Here is a 24,622-nt window from a genome sequence, read left to right on the forward strand (position 1 = left end):
TTGAGGATTTGGCAATCTTCGGAAAGACTGGGTCCCAGAGGGAACTACATTTGGGTGCGCGGTCTGTTCTGTTCATGGCTGGTTGTCGGAATTGTACAGCTGCGTGTTCTGTGAGGTCAAGTTGGGAGCGTGAGGTAAGGGATTTGAGGACTTCTATGTTGTTCCAGGAGATGGTGTGGCCGGTGTTCAGGGCATGATGTGCGGGGGCCGATTTGATTCTGTCTGTGGTTTCGTCAATGGCGGTGTTGAGTCTATAACATCGTTCGTGTTCTTTCATGCGGTGAATCAAGGGTATGTATGTCTGTCCGGTGTATTTGGAGGGACACTCTGAGCAGGAAATTTCGTAGATGGTGTTAGGAGTGAGTTTAGTAGGGGTGTGGTCTTCGTTTTGGTGAGGAGGTAACTTCTTTTGCATTTCTTAAGGTTTTGTTTTCTGACAAGTGAATAGATATAACAATCATCATAGAACATTCGAATCCCTAAGTTTGGTTCTAATTTACTAATTTGTGTATTAAGCTCTTATTCAAAATAATAACAATTAAACGTTTCGGTGATTGTTATCCACTCTCTGTCTCAAATAATATGTGCAGAATAGTAATTGCGCTATTTCATTGTGTTAGTGTGGCTCGTCGTTAAGTAAAATACAATTTTAGTAAAATACAATTTTTATTTTCCACAGAAGAATCAATACATATTGGGCAATACAGCATGGGCGTTGCTAGCCCATGCTGTCGAATCCATTGCATGGGCCTCTAGATATAGATCCTGATTATCGTACGAATACCTCCAGCTCCAGCTACATGGGCTGTAAACGTGGGATTTTTGAAGTTGACTCCAAATCTGAATTTGTTATTTAGAAACTTGTGCAGAAAAATACAAATTTACAGACCGGATTCATATCAGTTTGTTCACCAAATATAAGTTATTCAAACAATGTACACACAATATCACAATGATCCCATATAAAAACAACCCTTCAGAAATTCTAATGTATTCCCTATCTCAAATATTGTGAGAAACATTTGAAAATTACCCTTGGCCTTGTGGCTCCAAGTTCATATCGAGACTATCTATATTAACAAACTTCTTTCTCGCACCTATGTCTCCCTGGAGAGAAATCACTGCTGTTTTTAGGATTTCGAAACGAAGGCGCTTCCTTTTTGTTTACCAAATAGGTTATTGCGGAGTTACCAAAGTTTGAATTTCTATTCTGCAGGCGCACGCGGAAAGGTTAAAATGTTCAGGTTTTTTTCTATCCATGGCTTGATGAAAAGCCGAACCCAAGTTCAAGTCTAGCCATTGAAAATAGTCAAAAACAAGGTAGGAAGTAGTGTGGCATGAAGAAGCTTTCATGCGTTTAATGCGTCTGCTGGGCCAATTTCTCAATACTACTCTGAACTAGGAGCAAACTTAGCAATATCTTAATCAGATGCAAGGCTTAATCAAATGCAAGGTTGATGTCACTCCTATTTTGATAGTTCGAGGAGTACTTTTTCAAGTCAAGCTGTCATAATAGATGTAGTTCTTTGATCATTATATTATTCGGAGGTATTCATTAGATACGAGCACCACTCCAAGCAATAAGTACAATTATCTAAAGCGACCATGTACTCTTCATTGACGATTGAGTATTCTCTTTGACTACAGGATATTCCATCAGTTGATGATCAAGACTCATGAAATCGTAAAGTAAAGTTGGTTTACTTGTCCACATTTTCATTTTTAATGTTTGGCGGGCTACTGAAGTCTAGTATACAAATGAATTGTAGAGAGTGGCAGAATCAGCAGACTCCTTTTTGCGAGTGCTGTGCAGGTTTTACAGTTTGTGTCTTTTCAAAAAGACAAGAATTAGTCAGCATTTTTTTCATAACATTGTTTGTTCTGGTTGTTCTCACTCCAATTCGATCAGATTATAAAAATACTGTTCACTCCTTAAGTTTGTTAACTGTCGTTCAGCATATTGCGCTACGTTTTTATCTATTAATAGTGCGCCTACCATGTGACAAATGAAACGGACTGAAACGAAACGAAATTGAATGACATCCTTCACGAAATGACATCCTTCATGAAATGACATCCTTCACGAAATGACATCCTTCACGAAATGACATCCTTCACGAAATGACATCCTTCACGAAATGACATCCTTCACAAAATGACATCCTTCACGAAATGACATCCTTCACGAAATGACATCCTTCACGAAATGACATCCTTCACGAAATGACATCCTTCACGAAATGACGTCCTTCACGAAATGACGTCCTTCACGAAATGACATCCTTCACGAAATGACATCGAAATGACCGTCATACTGATAGTTTCTTTGACAAATTGGTTCATTCCTCTGTATGCCTCAAACACCAACTTTCTTAAATTATGGTTTTTCTGCTGAAAACCCTTACTCATCACAACTGGAGGCTTTCGCAAGTTCTGTTATCCAAATATTAAAGTCCTGATGCGTTTCAGTTAAATATGTGGAGCGAGCTGACAAACGTTCCAATACTTCCCAAAACGTCCATGATTTACTTAACTTGTATTGCAATGCTACACGGTGAGCGCAGTGCAATTATCGCTATTTTTATATTATATTAAAGTCAATATTGTATGTAACACATCGGACAATACTAACCGAATCCCTCTTTTAGTGTTATAGAAATCATGCCTTTATCAAAGGACTTGTTGCACCCTACCGCAGAGGAAGAGAAAAGGTCCCACAAGCTCAAGAGATTGGTTCAGTCTCCCAACTCCTACTTCATGGATGTTAAATGCCCCGGATGTTACAAGGTTAGTTACCGGGTTATCATTTGCTAGATCATCTCCAGTTAGACTTTTTGGAACGGAATATGTGCATACCTACATTTAAATGCTCTTATCAGGAAAGGAATTATTCGACGTTTCGTCGTTTTAATGAACAGCATCATATTCATGATATCAAATTTATTTAAATGGATCGGGTAAATACAAATATTTCTAGTTCGACCCTCAAGACGACTTCACGTGATCATTTTCGTTTCGTCGTATGAAATTTTCTGATGTTTCCGGTTATTCTATTCTAATGTAGATTGTAGACAAGAGTTTGCACTTTATACTACCGTTTTAGCGGAGCTCTTATCACGCTCCAAATTTTAGATAAACTGCTTTTATGGCTGACATTATGAACGACATTGCCGGTCCGATTATCCGCATCAATCCCGAGCTGAGGTCGTTACTCGCGATTGCAGATTACCGAAGAAGATTCGATCCAAATTTCACGCCTGGACACTTTAAGGGTTCCCGTTTTACGATATCCAAAGCCGCTTTTAGGGAGCAGCGTATCATAAGGGCCGGAGTCATTCACATATTGCGTAATCAGTTGTTACTTAATCACTATTTGGCAAATTTGTACCCCCTTCTGTTATCAGTTTTACAATTAATTAATTAATTAAATGATAAGTTTTAGTAGCTAGAGCTGTAGTGTTAAAATAACACTTGTGCAATCATCAGTGATTTCGTAATACGTGAACGACCGAGATCGGGACCCTAACATCATTTTTTACAATACTTATAGTTGGGTCTAGATATGGTTCTAGAATCTAGATGTCAAAATTTTGTCCTACATGTTATACATCTGTTCCGGATTTCTAAGGTCTTTTATGATTACATAGGTTGACGGAAATGATCGAGTGTAACTTGTCGTAAAATTATTATTTTGTATTAATTTTCTTCGTTAGGAAATTAGCTTCACAACTGTCCGAAACCCTATACTACTTATGAGACGCAGGTATATAATAAAATATAATTAAAACAGCAATTACAATACAGTATGAAATCATCCTTTTAAAATGTGGTATAATCACCTGCTGGCACATTTTCAGTGCTTGTTATGTTTAGTCACGTGACTTGCAAACATGAGATAATCTCTTTTATTTTACAATCTTCCGATAACAGTTAGATCTAACAAATGACCACATTACATCAGCCATGTTCAGTCACTATGTTCATTGATCATGAAAAGGTGTTGTCCCTAGTTGCCCCTAGCCAAATAGCAAATATTTATGTTCAGCAAATGATTTGTTGTCAATTTACCCTAATTTACCCATTATAATACAGTGAAACCTTGATAATAATTGTATACATACTTAAGGTGGAAGTTAAATAACATGTTAAACCGGGGTATGAGTCCCAGGTGGGTCACATGGTTCCTCCCGCACAGTACTGATTCAGGGCCTCAGGGTTCCCAATCAGGGCCTCAGGGTTCCCAATCAGGGCCTCAGGGTTAAGTTGACAAAGACTTTAGTAGGGTTTAGTAAGGGGTAGATAGGGTAAGCAATGATCTTGGCAAGCTTGATATCCCGTTCAAAGCCGTATTGTGACAAATTAAGTGATATTGAATTGAGAAATATTTTCAAAAAGTTTTGGGAAGAGCGTAATTGGAGTTTTACTGTACCCTTCAGCTACTATCCACAATCTGACCGAGACTGGCAGTTGTCCTAACCCACACTACCAATAAGTTTATTATGAACTAGGTCACATACGTATACTGGGAAACTTGATAAGTAAAGGAGAGCCAAGATAAATGTTTAGTGTATACCTTTATATGTATTATGTACCCTTATTCAACGTATTGAACTCTGCGTGTAGTTCCACAACTAATATAAGTGTAGAAAAAGAGTGGATATTATTCACTAACTAAGTTTCTTGATAAAATGAACTAGACAGACTCGCCATCTCAAAGAGTTATTCGAGAGCTGAGATAATTGCTTTGTGTGTGCTAACTGTATGTTATGTGTGTAATATGAGAACGGAGTGTAGTTCATAATGATTGGATTTCAATACCTTAAATATCTCTCCTTTTCGCAAAAACAGTCAAAAACATGTATCAGTGAGCAGTAATAACGTGAGAGTGGACAGTTCAAATTTGAGCTCTATACATTGTACACTCGATCTTTATTAATATCCAATTTGTACACTGTTTCCTAACGCAATTATGTATACTTACTTACCGATGATTTTTTACAGATTACGACAGTTTTCTCCCACGCCCAGACAGTAGTGCTTTGCAGCGCATGCAACACCATTCTCTGCCAATCAACGGGAGGAAAAGCCAGAATCACCGAGGGATGTTCTTTTAGAAGGAAAAACTAAGGAGTTTATTTTATTTTTATTGTAAAGTAAAATCTACTCGTTTTATTTATTTCTTATTCAAGCAGAAATTGTTTAAAACATTACTAGGACGACTCTTACTTCTTAGCAACCATAGATTGATGTCACTTAAAAGTCGCATGTTTAGGAGCTAACAATATTGAAAATGATCGAAATGTGACCCTTCAAATTATGATAACGTTAGCTTGGGTAAAAAACATATTTTCATTTTTACAAAGTAGTCGTAGACTACGCCGTCGGCGTCATGTGAAAAACCGCTCTTACTAGCAAACTGAGGCTGTATAAAGTCTTTGTTGCCACAACTCAAAGAAGTTTTTAGCGCGCCGCGCACTATCGCGCGCCTCTATTCAATTCCATGCATTACTGCTGATGTTTCCCGGTCGAACTAACACCCTTTGGGTCGTCCCTATCGCTCCTTGTAGCCCTACATTAATTATTAGGGAGAAGGAGTTTTTTAAAGCTAAATGGTCAGTCGCGATTTCTAAAAGACAGTTCTCTGTAGATGGAAGTATGGCCGTAAGCTATTGTTGATGCTCAAAATGTGAACAATCTGGCCACCGTCGGCGATGTGATACAAAGAGCGCGTTGTTGAAACAAGTACGGCGAATGATATAAAAGGATAATAAAAAGGGTGTCCTCGGGGCCATTACTTAGGACGTTCGGCAAATAGGGAGGGGGTGGTTTTGAATTTTTGGACAAGGGGGGTGGTGGTTTCTGAAAATCCGGAAATTTTGGCAGAATTAACGAAAAAGTCTCATTCATTTCAACTCTTTGACACTAATTACTCTGTAAGTTTAGATCCCTGTATTTTGAACGAGAAGTCGATCCCCAGAGCAACTCATGAGAGCCGAGACACAACTCGAATATCCTCCTATGTCTTACTATATACTGCCTTTTATACTTCATGTCGCCAGTCAGTCTGGCGACAATCCGGACGTCCGGGGGTTTACTGTACTTATCTTCATGGAGCGAGTCATACTTGCTGGTTATTTATATTATCATTATTTGCTTTGTTAGGGAGCGATGAATGAAAGTAGGTCTTCTCCAAATAGCGAGGATAATACCTTTCAAAACGGCTACTGAAAACTTTTGTTCGACTGGTTTCGGGACTGGTGACACTGCCTTTTATCTCGCCGGAGCTACAATTAGGATTTAGGATATTAATCATGGTCAACTTTTGTTGAATTACATTTTGGTGGAAATATCTGCTTTCGTGCTCTGACGCTGTATTTGGATCACCAGTAAAAGATATATAATCGACGTCGGTAGAATTAACGTCTGCAATCTGTGTGTCCTGGTGACTGATTTAAAATCGTCCCTTCATGTTTGACACCCTCGGAAAACACAATAAGTCCAATCGTCGGGATCGAGCTATTAAACCTATTCGAATAAAACGAGTGAGGGGGTTTAACATTAAATAATAGCTGCAGACTTAATTCATAATTTATCGGCCCGCATCATGAGCAGGAGAAATTGAACAGCGCGCGTGCGCGGCATCAGTAACGACTTTTAGCGCACAATAAGTTGTCTTCACACACAGTTGTACTTGCGCCCCACGATTACTTCAGTAATATTTGTGACTGGGACATTACATAATCGTTGTTAGGCGGCTTCGTTCGAAAAACAAAGATAAACCAACCTTTCTGTACAAACAAATATAATGACAGTAGTGGAACACTATTTACAGGGCAAATATCATATCAATTGAGTAGTCTTATCAAGAAATTGGGACAGCATTTACTTTCAAATGTCATAGAAAATAACTACTAACTGTAACTATGGACAATTATTTTTACAAAGTTTAAAAAAAGGGAAATCAGATGTGTTGAAAGAAAAGTAAATGCTGTCTACATTTCTTGGCCACAAAAATCCCTGAAAACCAGCATCAGATACATGCGAGTGACGTTGAATCCTCGGTCGGCTCTCTAATCGTCAAGTTCGGAATCTGAGCTGAATTCTTCTTGTCGGAGGTTACGCTGGATTTGAACCATGGTTTTCTTCTCTTTGACGTCTTCAACAGGTGGCCGAGTCAAATCTCCTGAAAAAATTGAGTTATATTCCAGTTAACAGCGAGAATTACCTAATATATGCTGAGATGCCAGCATCAAGAGTAAGTTTGGCTAATCAAAATGCGGATGTACACAAATTTTAACAAATTTGGTCCCACACTAGCAAGTAATGAAAGGTCTAAATGCGCATTAGGGCTTGTGGTTACCTGAGTAGTTAATAACTTTGCTCTGAGCTATTCTCCATTCCAGAAGAGAGGTTGGGAAGTTGTCGCTGTTTCCCAGTTGTTCAAATCCCACTATTCTGAGAATAGAGGTAACCATCTAAATTAATGAGTTCATTGATGATTTGTCACACAGAAAGTGGCGAAGGGGTGAAGAATCATCATTAACATCATTATCATCATAATCGACTGTTTGAGGCTAAGTCTGCCTCCAAGTCGTTAACTAAAATCCAATAATATACACTAATAATAATATATTTATTTAAATAGTTATATTTTACAAGACTCATATTTACAAAAGATATCATGCAAGTGTAGATACATAAAATGTACAACTTCGTTAAACATGCAATAATTGCTCTTATAGCCAACGGTTGAAACAGTAGCTACACTCTTACACGCTGAAAACATGCTTGTCAATGCGAACATGAATTCAGAGAGGAATCATGATGAATATGAGTATTTCATTGTGCCCAGAAGGATTGTAGGATAGGAAGGATTGTAGGATAGGAAGGATTGTAGGATAGGAAGGATTGTAGGATAGGAAGGATTGTAGGATAGGAAGGATTGTAGGATAGGAAGGATTGTAGGATAGGAAGGATTGTAGGATAGGAAGGATTGTAGGATAGGAAGGATTGTAGGATAGGAAGGATTGTAGGATAGGAAGGATTGTAGGATAGGAAGGATTGTAGGATAGGAAGGATTGAAGGATAGGAAGGATTGTAGGATAGGAAGGATTGTAGGATAGGAAGGATTGAAGGATAGGAAGGATTGTAGGATAGGAAGGATTGTAGGATAGGAAGGATTGTAGGATATCGGAGGAATAATGATAGCAAAAATGGAGACACCTCTGCTAGCTAACAAAAATACGGAAATATTTGACCAACCTGTCGCAGACAACAGAGTCCTTGGTGATGAGGATTGTTGGCATAACCTTGATCTTCAGTCTCTCAGTCAGGAAGGGGGATTTCTCAGCGTTGAGACGGAGGAAACGTGTCTCAAAGTGTTTCTCACAGAGCTGGGTCAGATGCTTGTCTACAATCTTACACCTAAGGAATGTTTATTGTATCGGGTCACAGTGGGCCAGAATAGGGGGTCATACTGTAATAGACCATCAGTGATCAATTTAGATCATTTCAAACATTATTTTTTACTTCAAATCAGTTGAATATTGATTTTTAAACAAATTTTGGTCCTTTATAAGTCACAGAAAATTTTTTTTGGCTCATTCCATAGAAATTTTTCATGGCTGAAATGTAGGTCTAGAGGCATCCAATTCGAGTTTTTGCTAAAGATAATCGTTGAATGTGTTTAGAATGTTTTTAAATTGATAGTCCTGAGGCTATTGATCATTTTAGTTTTTGAATTATGAAAAAATATTGATCGTAGCCAAAGTTATGTCAAATTGAAACCAGAAAATTGGGCGCGAATGCCAGAAATTTCTGAAATTGTCAGAAAATACCAGTAAAATTCCAGAAAAATAGCATTTTTTGATGATATTTCCAAAACAGACCACTTTTTAGTACCCCATAACCTCATGGCACCAGGCCACGACATTGAGAGCCAAGAAAGATGTTCAAAATGGGGTTTGTTTGAGAAAAAATAATTTTTTTCAAATCTGCAAGGTAAGTCTAAATTCCATCAAATTTGGGCCTTTTTTCAACTTTGGAATTTTTTTCTGAAAAAGCCCCAAAAAACCCCAGAACAGTTCTTCTACCATTGTTTAGAGAATCGTCTGAGCTTTCAGATGGTACCATGCATTAGTGGGGCAACCTGAGGCAAATAAACTTTTTTTGGCCAAATTTAAGCAAAAATTAGTCAAAAATGAGGCCTAAAATTGAGTGCGTGCCAAAAATTCAGCTTAAATGATATGATTACATGGTTTTTTGCATGAATTGAAGCAAAGAGAGTACTTTCACCTTGATTAGGAGTCAATATACGGTGTTTTAAGCCAATTTTAGAAATATAATGATGGGTTATGCCAATTTTGACTGCCAAAAGTGAAAAAATTGGCAGTCAAAAAATTTCGTAAATTCGCCGACGCGCTGCGCGAAAGCCATTTAATTAATTCAATTATGGTTTTTTTGCATCTAATAGCCAAGATTTTTTACTGCAATATAATACTTACTTAATTCCTTTTAAAAGAACTCAATTTTTCGTCAATTACAGCATGGTGGCCCACTGTGCGGGTGAGGAAATATGAAAAATTTGAAATATGCTCTAAAGTTGGTAAATGTAATTATTGCTCTTTTCAGTTCAATTACTTCATCAAATGTAACAATATCTAAATTGATGCCTACAGGTTCGTAGACTCGAGAATTTAAGATATCACAGAAAGAATAGAAGGTGTTAAAGATGTTTATAAACGTTAAAGAATGAATCAGTATAATCCGAAAAAGGTTTACAGCTGGCGCAAAGCAAGGAATCAAACCTAAAGGAGGTGTCGATGTAGAAGAGACACACGACCCGGTCACTCTTCTTACTAATCTCAAAGAACTCCTTCTCGTTAGTAATAGTGTCGTATGTACCGTGTCCTAGGTTCTTGTACTCCTGCTTCTTCTCCTGGGTAATATCACTCAGTTAACAATACATATGGTTAATAGAATTAAGAATAAGTAATTAGTAGTCAATGACTAGACAGGGTTATTGAAAATTACAAAGAATAAAATTGCGTCTGGACTTGGGACCAGCTCATAGTACATTTCATTAATGCCCTCTGAAAACCATTCTGCTAGCTCAAATTATTCGTTATATAGTAGTGTTGAAAGTATTAATGTATAGGTTGCAAATTTTAAAATGAAACGAAGAAATTTAATAACCTGAGCTTTCGCCATCTGTTTAATCCTTCTCTCTCTGATAGCTTCCAAATCATCCTCGTCCATGTTGTCCAGTTTGTTCAACTCCTGAAAAATATCAGAAATCAGAAGAATGTTACACTGTTGAATGTTGATACACCGCTTTAGGTTTCTAACTTTCTAACAACCTAATATGGGCATTATGAATATATCAGAAATACTCAGTTCACTTCCCCAATTGTAAACTAAAACGAGCGTATCAGTGATGGTAATTGTTGTATCTTGTTATATTCCTATACTAATTGATATTATTTATTAGGGGTTTATGTCTGGAAAGTAAGTGTCTCTCTTGTTCTAGTGTATACACAGCAAATGGCGACGAGAAAAGAGCCCTGGTGCGGTGATGCCACATATCTCAACAGCTGGTTGGAACAATTGGAAGAAGCCTTCATCCTGGAGGACCTGGTAGGAGACGATAACGACAGAAAACGGGTAGCGTCACTGCTAACGTATGTGGGCAGATATGGCTACGAAATTCTTAAAAATCTCTTCTCTCCAGCCAAACCGAACACCAAAAAGTATGACGAACTGACCAAAGCTCTCAGAGATCACGTTAACCCTAAACCAGTTGTAATGGTCGAGCGGCATCGGTTTGCGCAACAGACGCAAGGAAGCAAAACGGTAACAGTGTTTCTGACTGACTTAAGAGCAGCGGCCGAACATTGCGAATTTGGGGACTTCTATGAGGACGCTCTTAGGGACAGGTTTATATGTGGGTTGGCGGACAGTTCGATAAGGAAAGCACTACTATCGGAGGAAAAGACATTGTCGCTGAAAGATGCGCATGCTAAAGCGTTAGCCAGAGAACAAGCAGCCTCGAACGCGAAAGTGGTTGTTGGTGGGGAGTCTGAAGCGAACTATGTACAGCAGACAACTCCTAAGTGGGGGAAGAAGGAACAGAATAACAGACATCAAAGGACTACAGCTCAGGAAGCAGAGACAATCTGCAAGTTTTGTAAGTTAAAAGTTCGAAATTCCAAATGTTCTGAGAACAATTGCAAAACGTCTTGTTTTCTGTGTGGTAAAGTAGGCCATACTAAACGATTCTGTTTTAAAAACCCTAGAAAGTCCAATAGCCATAATGTTGAGATTGATGATTCTTTAAATTCGAATAGCCATAATGTTGAGATTGATGATTATTTAACTTCGATGAACTATATTGACACGTTTTTAACTAGTACTGTGGATAGTAAACCCATGATTAATCTGTTTGTTAACTCCCATCCAGTAGAGATGGAGCTTGATACTGGGTCTCAGTTGACCATAATTAGTAAATCTGCACTGCAAGGGTGCAGAAATTTAGGTTTGAGACTGTCAGATCGGATCATAAGGGTCGCTAACGGCCAACTAGTTAAAAACATAATGCAGGGTTCAGTCGAAGTAAGTTGTAGTGGTTGTAAGTATTCTAACTTGACGGTCCATGTAGTCGACCAGCCATTTCCCTCTTTACTAGGAAGAGACTGGATACGCAGGTTATTCGGAGAGGATTGGCTTAGTAAGTTCGATGTAGAAGGTACAGGTTCAGGTATTAACATGGTGTACGATAGCTCTAAGTGTGCTAGCCAGATTAGTTCAGGGAAGGATCCTAATTCAGAACGGGAACCTGGTGACATGACGGATTTCCTTAACAGGGTCAGAGGGAATTCAGTCTTCGAAGACGGTGTTGGGCTGATCAAGGATTTCCGAGCTAACATACAGGTGAAAGAGGGCAGTATGCCAGTTTACAGGAAGTCAAGAACTGTAGCCTATGCTTTGCGAGAAAAGGTTGATAACGATCTCAGACGTCAAGTACGGGAAGGTTTGCTGGAGAACGTTGAACACAGCAAGTATGCAAGCCCGATCGTGATCGTAGACAAGCCAGACGGAGCAATACGGATTTGTGGGGATTACAAAGCTACTGTAAATCCTCAGCTGGACGCAAAGCAGTACCCGCTACCGACGGAGGAAGAGTGCTTTTACCCCATGAGAGGCGGGAAGAAGTTTACTAGAACAAGAGAGACACTTACTTTCCAGACATAAACCCCTAATAAATAATATCAATTAGTATAGGAATATAACAAGATACAACAGTAATAACTAAGTAACTGAATCCACGCATTAAAACAACAATGATCATCCGAGTAACTAAGTGCACTAACTAACTACGCAACTAACTAAGTGCACTAACTAAGTAACTAACTAAGTAACTAACTGAATAGCCAAGTAAGTAACTAAGTAACTAACTAACTAACTTAGTAACTAACTGAATAGCCAAGTGACTAACTAAGTAACTAACTAAGTAACTAAGTAACTAACTAAGTAACTAACTAACTAACTAACTAACTAACTAAGTGCACTAACCGCATCGACAGTAGCCTCCATAGCCTCCACGGCTCCCGCAACCATCTGGTTGATCATTTGTTGTTGTTGTGCCATGACTACAAACTTTACTACTGAGTCAATGGTATGAGTTAGAAATGTTGAATGTTGAAAAGGAAGGATGTTTCGTGGCTTTTACAATTTTAGATACACAATTTATTTTTGCAATGATTGCTTTTTTATGAGATGAGCAACTACATTAATTTTGACCAGGTCAAAGGAATTAGAAAACGCAATAAAAATGACATTAATGTTGTCTCACAAGCATGATTATCATTATATTCAAATTTTATTGATTATATATCAAATCAAAATTCAGGTCAAAATATAAAATATCATGGAATGTATTTCGATTTTGTTAATTGATACTTTAAAACAAGAGTAACAAAATAGTTTGCTGTAATCAGCACAATACTAGTTTAACAGCACATGACATATGATGAAAATATCATTACAGCTTACATGACACCACCAATTGCTTCATGATTTCACAAGATAAAAATCCGACTGCAACACAAATAAAAAGAATTCTTTAAAAGGATTGGCCATAAAATTTAAAATAAATTAGGATAAAAACGCTCTCGAGTTAAGGCCGGATGTAGCAATAATGCAGCTAATTTAAAAAACATCTCCATGTTTACGTATTGTATTCCTCAAATCACCCGATCATAGAACCTAATGTTAATTCATCAAACCTCACACACGTGAATTAATTCAATATCTCATAGGAGCATCTAACATACTCAACTGTGCATGAGTGTCACCAGGCATACTATACGGCAACATACCCGCAAATCGCATCACAACTCTCGCCTGATCTCTAATCTTCTGAGCTTGTTTGTTCTGCGCACCGTACAGACTATTGCCTGTTTTACTTGCATTTTTGTACAGTTTGTTAAGGATCGACATGACCATGATCAGAATGTCTGGAATGCATCTGCGTAACTCGTCGCTAAATGATTTGAATGCTTGGACTCTGTGGTTAATCGTGTCTTGCTGCAGAGGAATAATCTGCAGACGACCGATAACACTCAAGGCTTCCTCCAATTTGTCGTGGCCACAATGATACAGCTTGTGGAACTTATAAAGATCCAGAAGCAGCAGGAACTGCTTGCGGAGGCCTGTATTAGCGTTTGTAGTGCGCGGTTCCACATTAACCGCAATCTCGTTGATATGTTCGTGAGCTTTGTCGTTGGGCATCAGTTTTCGTGAAAGTTCCTCATTAAGAATCTCCAGGACCTTGTCATAGTTGTGGGCAAGTTCGTACAGTGTGACTGCTTCTTCCCAACATCCACGTTTTTCAGATGCTTCAGCAACAGTGGATATGATCTGGGAGTGATTAACGTTGAACCTATCAATTGCTCCCTTTGTTTTTCTACCCGATGAGTCAAGAGTTCCTAAGAGCGTCTGATACTCCTTACTTTCCTGGATCAACTCTGCAATGCAAACTGTAAACATGTCCTCACCATCTTCATTCTGGACTCCGTGTAAAATATAATAGTAGTTCAGAGCACTTGTAGGGTTGGAACACGCAAACTTTCTCGTGTACCCGATAATAATTCTGGTAAGGTTTAAACGTTTGTGAGGAGACGGATCATCTTCACATTCACTCAGGACTGGTTGGTGGGGTGTAACAGAGAGGTTTATCATCCCATTTGAGTGCAAAGCCAGAGCCAGATGAATTGCGTTAGCTCTGCTTTCCTCGTTTCGGTACAAAACTTCAATAGCAGATTCGTACAAGCCAGTTAAAAGTAAGACCAGAGCATACAAGTAAGGGCTCTGGAGAGAGTTAAAGTGATTCTCTCCATACTCCTGCAATACGTGCTCCTGAACTTCTGACAGTGAGATTTTGTCTTTATTAGATCGGAAGTCTCTGCCAGAGGAACTGCAAGTTAAAACGTGAACTAGCTTCAACCATAGGTAATCTTGGACTGTTGTCAAAATGTCCCCATGTGTTCTTTCCATATCACACCCACCTAGTATAGAGAAAACCAGCCTCTTGTAAGGATCATTGCAGTTGTTCACGCCACCATAATAAAGCTGCCTTACTTTATCCCTGGCTGCAGAGGGTGCGGAGATGTTGGCCCAGTTCTCTAGAATGGACTCCACCTCACCTTCGTATCCATCATCCTGAAGAGCTTGCAGTGCAGCGGCAGCAGATCCACAACGTAAACACACAAAGACAAGTCCCCAAACTGAGGATTCTTGAGTTCTGACAGAAAGATAACTGGATGCCAGCTCCATAACACCAGGCACTCCTCCCAGTTCAGCTTGTTCAAGGTGCCCACAAATAGTACTTTGAACGAACTGCTGAAATCCTTTCTCAAGATACTCAACCGACTTTTTGACCAGATCAAGAGAATTACTAGGTTTAAAACGGAGAAGAGGGTCATCAAAACAGCAACTGTTTACCAAGACTTCAACTAATTCCCAACAGTCTAGTACTGCTTTGCTCTCTCCAAACTCGTGAATTGTGCTCATAAACTCATCTATTAAAGGATATCTTCGACCAGCTATTACAGCATCGTTTCTCCTTCCTATGACATCAGCAAATGATATCTCATCTTGGGACATAACAGATTCTTTACCCCAGTAAGAATTATTGACAGACAATGGCTGGATATCAACTGGGACATGGAAGTCGCTCTTAGTAGAACCTAGTAGAGCTGACAAGACTCTCTCTTTCTCTTCCTCCCAAAATTGCTGCAAAGCCTGGCTGTGGCGCTGAGAAGCTGATTTCATGGTACTGTTTTTGCTCTCTATAATGGCGCCAAGAAGTGCTTGTTCCCGCTCTCCTTTTAAAAATCCTTGAATATCTGTAACAGGAGAAATTTCTGTAGGTTCAATTGTTGTTGATTTAAGGGTTTCCATTTTTTGAGCCATTGACGGTACATCAAAACCTCGAGATCCCAAAAGAATTGAAGCTTTTACATCAGCACTATCATCAGTTGCCATGGCAGCTGTCTTCATCCATAGTCGCTCACCAGCCTCTGCAATCTGTCCCAAGTTTCTGTGAACTCTAGGAAGAGAAGCAGCATTTGCAGTGTCAGCATTTAACTGCTCAGCACTTTGGAGAAGGTCAGCAAAGCTGATGGACATCCTGAGAGATATGTGAAATAAGTTTTACAGTAAAACACCAATGTTCTGCAGAATTTAAGGAAAGAAAAATGCTGCGGTAAATTGGGGTTTAGGATGAATCAGGGTTTTTAGTGTTCACATTATGTATAAATATGTAATAATAAAACAAATATTTAATAAAACAAATATTTATTTTTACGGCACAATCAAACAATATTAATAATAAATAAATCAGGGGAGGTTTGAAGAAGTTTCAAGTGCTGAAGGCCACTGCTTATCTTAGAATTAGACCGGGGGCGGTAAGTCAAGTTCTGTAAAACAAAGATTTTAGTATAACTTAAATTAACAGGCTAACACTAGAATCAAGACAACAGGCTAGGGTGCTTATTTTTCGGAGGAGGGTGGGGGGGGGGGGGGGGGGGTTGACAACATGCTGGGGGTTGCCAACATGCTGGGGGTTGCCAACATGCAACATTAAGAAACTGAATGGAAGGCTTCAAGCTTTTTTAATGGGGGAAACCAGTGCACCTCATCAGGGGACATTGTGGCCCGAACACACACCTCCACACCATCCGAAAATCCAGTCCTGTGCGCGGCGACAAAGAAGTGACTGTCTCGCACTTTCTTGGTCAATGTCCGGCTATTGCCCAAATAAGAGGGCAATATTTCCAGGAATATTACCTCTCCACTATTCTCAATTTCCCTTAATTGTGCCTGAGGAGCTGTACCAGACTGGCGGTGTGACATAGTGACTACGCATATATGTTGTCTTAGCTCATCGGGAATTTTGAAAACTGGAGCACTAGCAAAATTATGCGTTTTTGCTTTCTAGGGGGCAGGGGCGGGGCAACATGCAACGTTATGCCACAGGGATCATTGCTGAAAAGACTAGTAAGTAATCATCATTTCTGTACATGCTCTTAAAATTTAGTAGATAAAATCAAATAAAGTTGGTTGACATTAAGGGTTAAAAAACTACTAACAGACATGTAGTATATAGGAAGCAGGCCAGTGCTAGTGGCCGTGTACCTCAGTGGGTTTTCCCCTGATTGGGTTTGAGAAGGGCATTATTTGATTAGACTATTAGAGTAGGGCTATGTTTGTATAGCTGTCAAAACTTGGACTGCCGACTGAGTGGCCGTGGTTAGTTCCGATTGAGAGAAATTAAGGCCAGAGGGCCAGGGGGGGGGGGGGGGGGGGGGGGGGTAAATGGAACTTTTTTAGTTTTCACATATTTGATAATAGCTGCTGGAGACGAACAAGAAGAAAAAAACCGGATCAAAATCTGACCTTGCGCTCCTGAGATATCTCAGGATATATCCTCACTCCCTGATCTTGAGGTTTGGCACAGTTGTTCCTTGGGCTGTCACCCACAGTTCTATTGTACAGAATTTTGATATTTGTCTCTGTTCTCGAAATATGAGGTTAACTTTACCCCAAATTCGACAGTTTTCGACAGTTTTCCTTATATTTCAAGAACAGAAGCAAATATCAAAATTCTGTAGAATAGAATTGTGGGTGACAGCCCAAGGAACAACTGTGCCAAGTTTCAGCTTCTGGGTGTGGCCAGTATTCTCAACTAAGGGACTTTTAACTTTTTACAGTTTAAGTTAAAGTTTTACATGTGAACCTCAATATTTGGCACACGATATCTTTAAAACGCAAGGCCAGATTTCAGTCCGGTTTTTTCTTCTTGTTTGTCTCCAGCAGCTCTGATCAAACATGTGAAACTGGAAAATCGACTTTTACCCCCCCTCCCCTCTGGCCTTTTATTTATATTGTTTTGATACTATACTCACTGAAGTGGATAAGACTTGGAACGTTATTTGTCATTATTCCCAGACCGGCGATGTTATTGTCAATGTTGTCTCCATATGGTTTCCCAGAAAACCTATTTGAAGACCTGTTAAACGTGTCTGGGAAACGAGTTCACGAGCGAATCTCAGTGCCACTTTACAGCCGGACTGAGATCGAATCAGTCTTGCTAAACTCGAGGAATAAGCTGCATCGAATCGTTGTTTCTAACAATGCTGCAACCTCGATGCTTTCTTCTGTTAGAATGTATTGAAAGAGAATATATTACTTTGGAGAATGGCATAAGAATTTCAACTGACTTGGTAAAGAAATTCAAACAATATACACACAATATAACAATGACCCTATATGCTGTATAAAAATTCGATATAAAATTGAATTTAAACTGACTGGTTCTGTGCAAACACAGAAGGATACTTTTATACTTTTATTTTGAAAACCCAACACTTGAATTATTTTCTAGAAAAGTAGAATGCTTATTAAAGAATTATTATATGAGAATAAAGAAATTAAATCTAAAGTTAAATATGAAAAGAAAATAACATATAATTAGAAGACTTACAGTTAGTTACTGTAAAATCATGTTACTTAAATTGGTACAGTCGTACGAAAGATTAAATTAAAATAAATACCAAACATTTACTTTGCACCCCATTGGCCATTCCCTATGCGAGTTTTAAAGTTATGATCTTCCAAGACGCGCGCCAAGTTGGACATTTGCAACAAATATTTACTTACCTGACACGCCAATTATATTTGTATTACGCTTTACCTGGCATGTCAATCCCTGTGCGCGGCGCTCTTTTCAAGCCTCCAGCTGAGTTTAAGAAGAGCAAGTTAAGTTGACGGATGTTACTCGTCTTAATTTCCTCGAAGTAGCGCGGGCTGCTTTTTTCTCGAAATTTACTGGGCCGCGCTCAGCCGGTCATTCCGCCTAATCTCTTTAACAACATTAAAGCCTGGGGTCCTCAGGTAACTCGAAATGTAATGCCCCGATGGCTCATGGCAAGTGCTACGAAGTAGCGCGCGCCGGGCTAAATCATTAACAATGGTCAACAAGTTATGCAATTAACTAACTTAGTAAAAATATTATTTAAGTTGTAAGTATCAGTGTATTATTTGTTTAACGGGACAACGGGCGATATCCTTAAAATGTTTGTCTCAATTATTATAGACGGAGTCCAACTGGGCGCGCGTTTTTAAGTTATAAACCTACAATCACTTGTTCACTTTGTAATAATTTAAACTATACAACAAGCTAGGTAAATCAAAATATGCTTCATATCAAAGTTTTATAACATAATCGTTTGCAAACGTTAATTTAAAATTCATAAACGGACTTCAAAATGATTTGACGTGCGCGGCGACGGAAGATGTTTGTTTGAATTGTAAATATTTTAGCATAGCTGTTATATATTAGCTGTTATAGTGTTATATATTAGCGCGCGCTTTTTTTCGAAGGCCTAGGCGCAATGTGTTAATTGGAGTGTGGAAAACGTTGCCGCTTCAACGAGTGTAACTGGTAACGAGATTCATGCAGAACTGGAATAAATTTGAAAATATATACGTGTATATAAAAAACAGATTTATATTCGGACGCTGATTCTGAATCACCCCCATGGGCCATGCCATGACATAGAATTTTCATTCTTTTGTATATATTGTAGATTTTTAACCTACCAAGACGCCTCGCCGAGTTAAACTCGTCGCGACGGTATCTTGTACAGTAATACTAATGCCCACCCCCATGGGCCTTGTATCACGTTGCGACCCCCACGGTCGTTTCACTATGGTATCGTCCTGACGATACAGGGGGAGCCGCGCACTTCGTGCGCGGCGGGTCATACAACGTATGACAACATGGGCCATGCCATGACATAGAATGCCATGACATAGACTTTTCATTTTTTGTATATATTGTAGATTTTTAACCTACCAAGACGCCTCGCCGAGTTAAACTCGTCGCGACGGTATATATACGGTAGTATCTTGTACATGGTACAGTAATACTAATGCCAATGGTATAATATTTGGAACAAATATTTTAAGAGTATCACCCGGGCCGCGTTTTTTATCAAAACACTTATTTTACATCTGTGTATTCAGTACTCCAACAGCCACATTGTTACACAAGTGCAACCAGCCAATTACAGGAAGCCGAAGGATTTATTTGGCCAGTGACGGTTAAAGTAGTGTGTATTCTGTACCATACTTTCTTCGCCCAAGACTTTGCTGCAATGTGCAGCTCCTCATTTAACCCTCACACCCGATTTCTCGAGTATTCGGCTGAGTAGACCGGGGGGCTGCATAGACCACTCAGGATCCTTATATTAGCTGAACGTCAACGACGCTCACCCCACGACCAGGCAGACAGTGGGTTTCGAACTCACAACCTCACGATTTGCAAAGATGGCGTTCTAACCAACTGCGCTACCTGCAGCCATTAAACGTGCTCAAAATAACCACGTCCACAGCCTTATAGAAATTAGAAATTAGAAATTAGAAATTAGAAAGATCATTACAAAATTACATGTGTCAGATCCCAATCAGTTAAATGAAAGTTATTCAACCAAACAATAAAAAGAACATAATATCTTAAATAAATAATTAAAAGGTTTAAAAGTGTGCACGAAATAAGGATACTAAGTCATAGCTTACTTTTAGGAAATCTTTCACGAAATAGATTATAAACAAAATTTCTGGTCTCCAAAATGTAATCCTCATGAAATAATTTACTGAATTGACTATTTGTGAGTATGTTTGATGTTGTGAAGGTCTGTGCTGTTTCTTTGTCTGATCTCCTTGTAGACAGGACATTCTTTAAGCAAATGGACTTCGTCTTCTTTAATGATGTCACTAAACGGGAGCTCATTCAGGAGGTCTATGGTGATTCTGTCTGAGCTGCAGCAGAAGTGGCAAGCTCTGTAGAAGATGCTTGAGTTTTTCCAGCCATATCGCCCCGTCTCGATATTAAGTTTGTGGGAGCTTGTCCTCAGCCATGTGGTACATCGGGTTTTCTTGTGATTGGGTAGAGACAGGTATGGTTCTAATCCAAAGCTGCTTTTGACTTCGTTGTAGAATGTAAGCTTTTTGTTTTCAAGTCGAGCTTTTTCCCACTTTTCTTGGAACCAATTTCTCATTCTACTCCGAACGAGTTGGCTGTTCGGCATGGGAACATTCTTCGAGACAATTGTTCGTTTAATTGCTCCTGGGTCAAATGCGTCGGTCAGCGCTCTCGATGTTCGGAACCAGGTCAGCTCTAGGTTTCTTTGCTCTACAAAAGCATGGCGAACAATCTGTGGTGAGTTTTTTCTGTCAAGGAGGACGAGCCTGTTGTGGAAGTCAAGAAAGAGCTTACTCAGTTGTATTCCAAGGGGATATCTTCCTGTGTCTCCCCATATCGGGATATTTGAAGTTCTCTTGTTGACCCCAGTCGTCCATTTTAGCAGCGAGAGATGCATGCGCTCGATGCTGTCGTTCGCTAATTGACTGAGTGTGTCTTTGTCAGACTGTGTTTTCTTCTGGCAGATGTTGCTGAGAATGTTGGTATAGGGGAGCCACACCTGACTACCGTATGAGACGACAGGAAGTATAAGGGCATCGAAGAGTTTGAGCACAGCCTCTTTAGAAATTGAGGAGAGATCAACCGTCTTTTTCAGGGAGAAGTATGCTCGAAGTCCTTTGATCCTGAGCTGCTCTTGGTTAAGCTTCATACTGCCACATATTGTGAAATGAGTACCTAGGTAGCAGTAGCTTTTGACCGAGGGGATTACAATACTTCTGCCGTAGGTAAATGTTTTACTCTCGAGTAACTGCCTTCCTGAGGGATTGAAGATGATGACCGCAGTTTTCTTAATGTTAACAATCAATCCCCAGTTAGTGCAAAATATGTGGAGTTGGTCAATCATTAGCTGAAGACTGACCTTGTTAAGGGCTAGCAGAACCAGATCGTCCGCCCAAAGCAGGTGAGTAATCTGTTGGTTGTTGAGTTGGGGACTTTCCACTCCGGTTAGGGTGTTAATCTGGAGGGAGAGTTCGTAGATATAGCATTTGAAGAGTTCTGGGCTCAGGGGGTGGCCCTGTTCCGTTCCTGTATTAACGTCAAAACAAGCCGAGAGCTTTTTAACCATTTTAAGCCTTGCTTTTGAGTTTCTGTACATGTATTGGAGGCAATCAAAAAACCGCCCCTGCATACCAAGCTTATTTAATTTGTACAATAGTGCTTCTCTTGATACCGTGTCGAACGCTTTCTGAAAGTCTACAAAACAGCTGTAGATTCTTTTCCGTTGGACTTTTACATATTTTTCAATACAGGTGTTAAGTGTGAAAATATGATCAGAGGTTTGTGCCCCCTTGCAAAATCCTCTCTGGTTCTGTGATTCGGGGCAATGTACAGCTCTGAATTCGAGAAGTCGACTGAGCAAAATATTTGAAAATAACTTGCCCAGATTGCTGCCCACGGCGATTGCTCGATAGTTATCCGGGTCATGTGGACAACCTTTTTTGTGGAGAGGGGTAACGATAGTGGTGTTCCAAGGGTATACACCAAACTTAAGACATTCATTAAAGAGTTTTTGAATGAGTTTCACAACTTCGTCCGTCGATGTTTTGAGGAACTCATTAAGAATTAAGTCGATACCCGCTGCCTTTCCATTTTGTAAGCATTTGATGCCTTTCTTCATTTCTTCCTGGTCGATATCTCTGTTAAGGATTTCAGTGTCGATGATGATTTCACTTTCATCATTCAGTTTCACCAATTCGTTCGGTACTGTTTTGGTCTTGTACAGATCTTTAAAGAATTTATAAAAGTTCTCTATATCGAAGAGGTCAAGTACCGACTCTTCTTTATTGGCATCTTTAAGTTTATTGAAGTCCTTCCATGAGATATGCCCGTCTTGCAAGATGTCTTCATTGATTTCTTTGTAGAATAGGTATTTTTTATGCTTGATGAGACGCTTGTATTCCTTTTTCTTAGCGTAGTACTCAATGCGTATAACATCGTTTCTAGGCTGTTTTCCATATTTTCTGGCAAGCTTGTTGACTTCTCGTTTCAGTATAATGCATTTTGCATCGAACCAGCGATTTTTGGCCTGAATTCTTGGCTTGCGTTTCTTGGTGATATGATTTTTTCGGGGACCCTCTACATCTTTGTTGATGTCCACAAGGAGTCTGGTTAATCTAAGGTTAAGACTGTGGACGTCTTCTTCAGAATGACATACTTCGTCAACAAGGTCAGAGATAGTTTTAAGCGTACTTAGCTTAAGGAGCCTTGCTTTGTATTCTTTTGCTGATTGCTCACCATTCCACTGCACCTTTTCTTGTACATCATCGTAAAGGTTGAGAGCTGATTCTGAGTCTATTATTTTCTGAGTTGATTTCAAAGAGCACAGCAGCGGCCGATGGTCTGATAGGTCGGAGAGCTCAAGGACTTTGAAATGTTTGATTACATGTCGTGTGTCGTTTGATAATGCCATATAGTCCACAATACTGGTTCCATTGTATTGGTGTGACGTCGACTCGCCAAATATGTCACCTAGAGTGGATCCATTTAGGATAGACATATTACAGCTCTGAATTAAGTCTAGGAATTTTTTACCCCGGTCATTGATGACAGGGTCCCTGCTTGCTCGTTGTTTGTGGTAAGAAGGGTAGGACTCGATTTGACCTGTTGTGAATTCCTCATTGCAGGGTTGAACCGCTTCATCTGCGTTAAGGTTACCTGTTCTTGCGTTGAAGTCCCCAACTAGAAGTATCGCTTTGGTCTTAAGTGACGCAATGAATTCAAGAGTATGCCCCATTGTGTCTACATCCGAGCCCAAGGCGAGCTTTTTTATTTTGTAAGATGAGTTGGGAGGAGAGTCATACACATTTATAAGCATTAGGTCCTTGCTGAGCCCAGTAGCTGTAGTTGAGATATTTACAGCCAAGATGTCTTGTGATTCACACATAATAGGCCTCACAAATTCACTAATAGATCTGTGAACACCGATACAGAGACCGCCTGATCGTGAGTCAGACCTTAGTTTGTTAAAACATTTATACTGGGGAAGCTCGACATTCCCTTTTGTTTCTTGGAGGCAGAAAATTAAACCGCTGGTTAGAGTTCTGGTGAATTCATTTTGATCCGTTTTCTTCCCAAGGGTTTGGTGATTAATGTCGTGAATATTCCAGGAGAGGATCGACAAATCACAGTTTTTGTATTCTACCTCACTATGCCTTTTCTTGTGATCGTTATTCATGTAGTGAATCGTTCCGTAGGGTTCTGTTGTTTGTTTGTTTTGATGGTGTTTGGATTCCTACCGAGCGCTGCAGACTGTCTCTGAGACGTAGCCAAAGCCTAGATTGTCCACGTTCACTAAGTTGGATACTTGCTTTTCCATTGTCATTGATTTTTCTTTCTATGTATCCTCCTAGAGAGTCGTTGTTGGTTGTAAATAGGCGATCCTTGTACTTGTGGGAGGTTCTTTCGCAGGATATAAATTCCCTTAAGGTGTTGTTGATCTGCCGTAGTCTACTATTGGTTTCAGGGTATCCTGGTACTGGTATCATAAGCGAAACACATAGTTTGGTTGAGGTATTCTCTAGAACATTGTAAATAATCTTTTTAAAGTTATTTGTTATGGTGTTGCCTTCTGTATTACACAGCACGTCACCGAAACCAACGTGAATAACTACAGTTTCTGGTTTGACTGCCTTGATCCGTGAAATCAGATTTCCGTTCTTGATGGTAGATTCAGCAGATTTTTCTTTTAGACGGCTGATGTCAAAGACTCGTGAGAATTTGTCTTGCTCGAATTTGTCAAAGTAAGCATCATGCACAATGAGACATTTGTGTGTATTGAATTTTTTGCTTTGACTACTCTTTGGTCCTGTAAACGGAAGATTAGCTTTGCAGTTGGTTAGGATGTTTGTTTTCCTCAGCTGGTACTTTGTCTTAGGATTGGGAAGTAGATGTTTTCTCGAATCAGAGCTTGTTGACATACTCCAATCTGTCGAATCATCAGGTGGGGCGTCATTCTTTTCGTTTTCCTTAGTATTTGTGCTGTTCAGGATTATTTTCTCTGATGTGTTGGTAGTTATATGTCATTCATCATGGGGGAGTGATTCGGAATCAGCGTCCAAATTGCATTGGATAATACTG

The 24,622-nt window shown here is 39.5% G+C and overlaps 3 protein-coding genes across 3 annotated transcripts; 1 reads left to right on the plus strand and 2 right to left on the minus strand.

The window, feature by feature from the left end:
• Positions 1 to 6,785: 6,785 nt before the first annotated feature.
• LOC134818302 (thioredoxin domain-containing protein 9-like) lies at positions 6,786 to 12,686 on the minus strand. The gene is made up of 6 exons (XM_063827803.1): positions 12,571 to 12,686; positions 10,195 to 10,278; positions 9,807 to 9,937; positions 8,263 to 8,424; positions 7,361 to 7,455; positions 6,786 to 7,183 (listed from the first exon to the last, which is right to left on the minus strand). The coding sequence occupies exons 1-6, from the start codon at positions 12,643 to 12,645 to the stop codon at positions 7,071 to 7,073; spliced, it is 660 nt and encodes a 219-aa protein (XP_063683873.1). The 5' UTR covers positions 12,646 to 12,686; the 3' UTR covers positions 6,786 to 7,070.
• Positions 10,470 to 12,249, plus strand: LOC134818040 (uncharacterized protein K02A2.6-like). The gene has a single exon (XM_063827452.1). The coding sequence runs from the start codon at positions 10,543 to 10,545 to the stop codon at positions 12,247 to 12,249; it is 1,707 nt and encodes a 568-aa protein (XP_063683522.1). The 5' UTR covers positions 10,470 to 10,542.
• Positions 12,687 to 12,827: 141 nt separating the features above from the next.
• Positions 12,828 to 15,688, minus strand: LOC134819031 (nuclear pore complex protein Nup93-like). The gene has a single exon (XM_063828791.1). It carries the CDS (start codon positions 15,685 to 15,687, stop codon positions 13,303 to 13,305), a length of 2,385 nt encoding a protein of 794 aa, XP_063684861.1. The 5' UTR covers position 15,688; the 3' UTR covers positions 12,828 to 13,302.
• Between the last annotated feature and the right edge of the window lie 8,934 nt (positions 15,689 to 24,622).

The sequence above is a fragment of the Bolinopsis microptera genome, chromosome 7 (genome assembly GCF_026151205.1).
Source record: "Bolinopsis microptera isolate Bmic1 chromosome 7, MBARI_Bmic_1.0, whole genome shotgun sequence".
Taxonomy (NCBI): domain Eukaryota; kingdom Metazoa; phylum Ctenophora; class Tentaculata; order Lobata; family Bolinopsidae; genus Bolinopsis; species Bolinopsis microptera.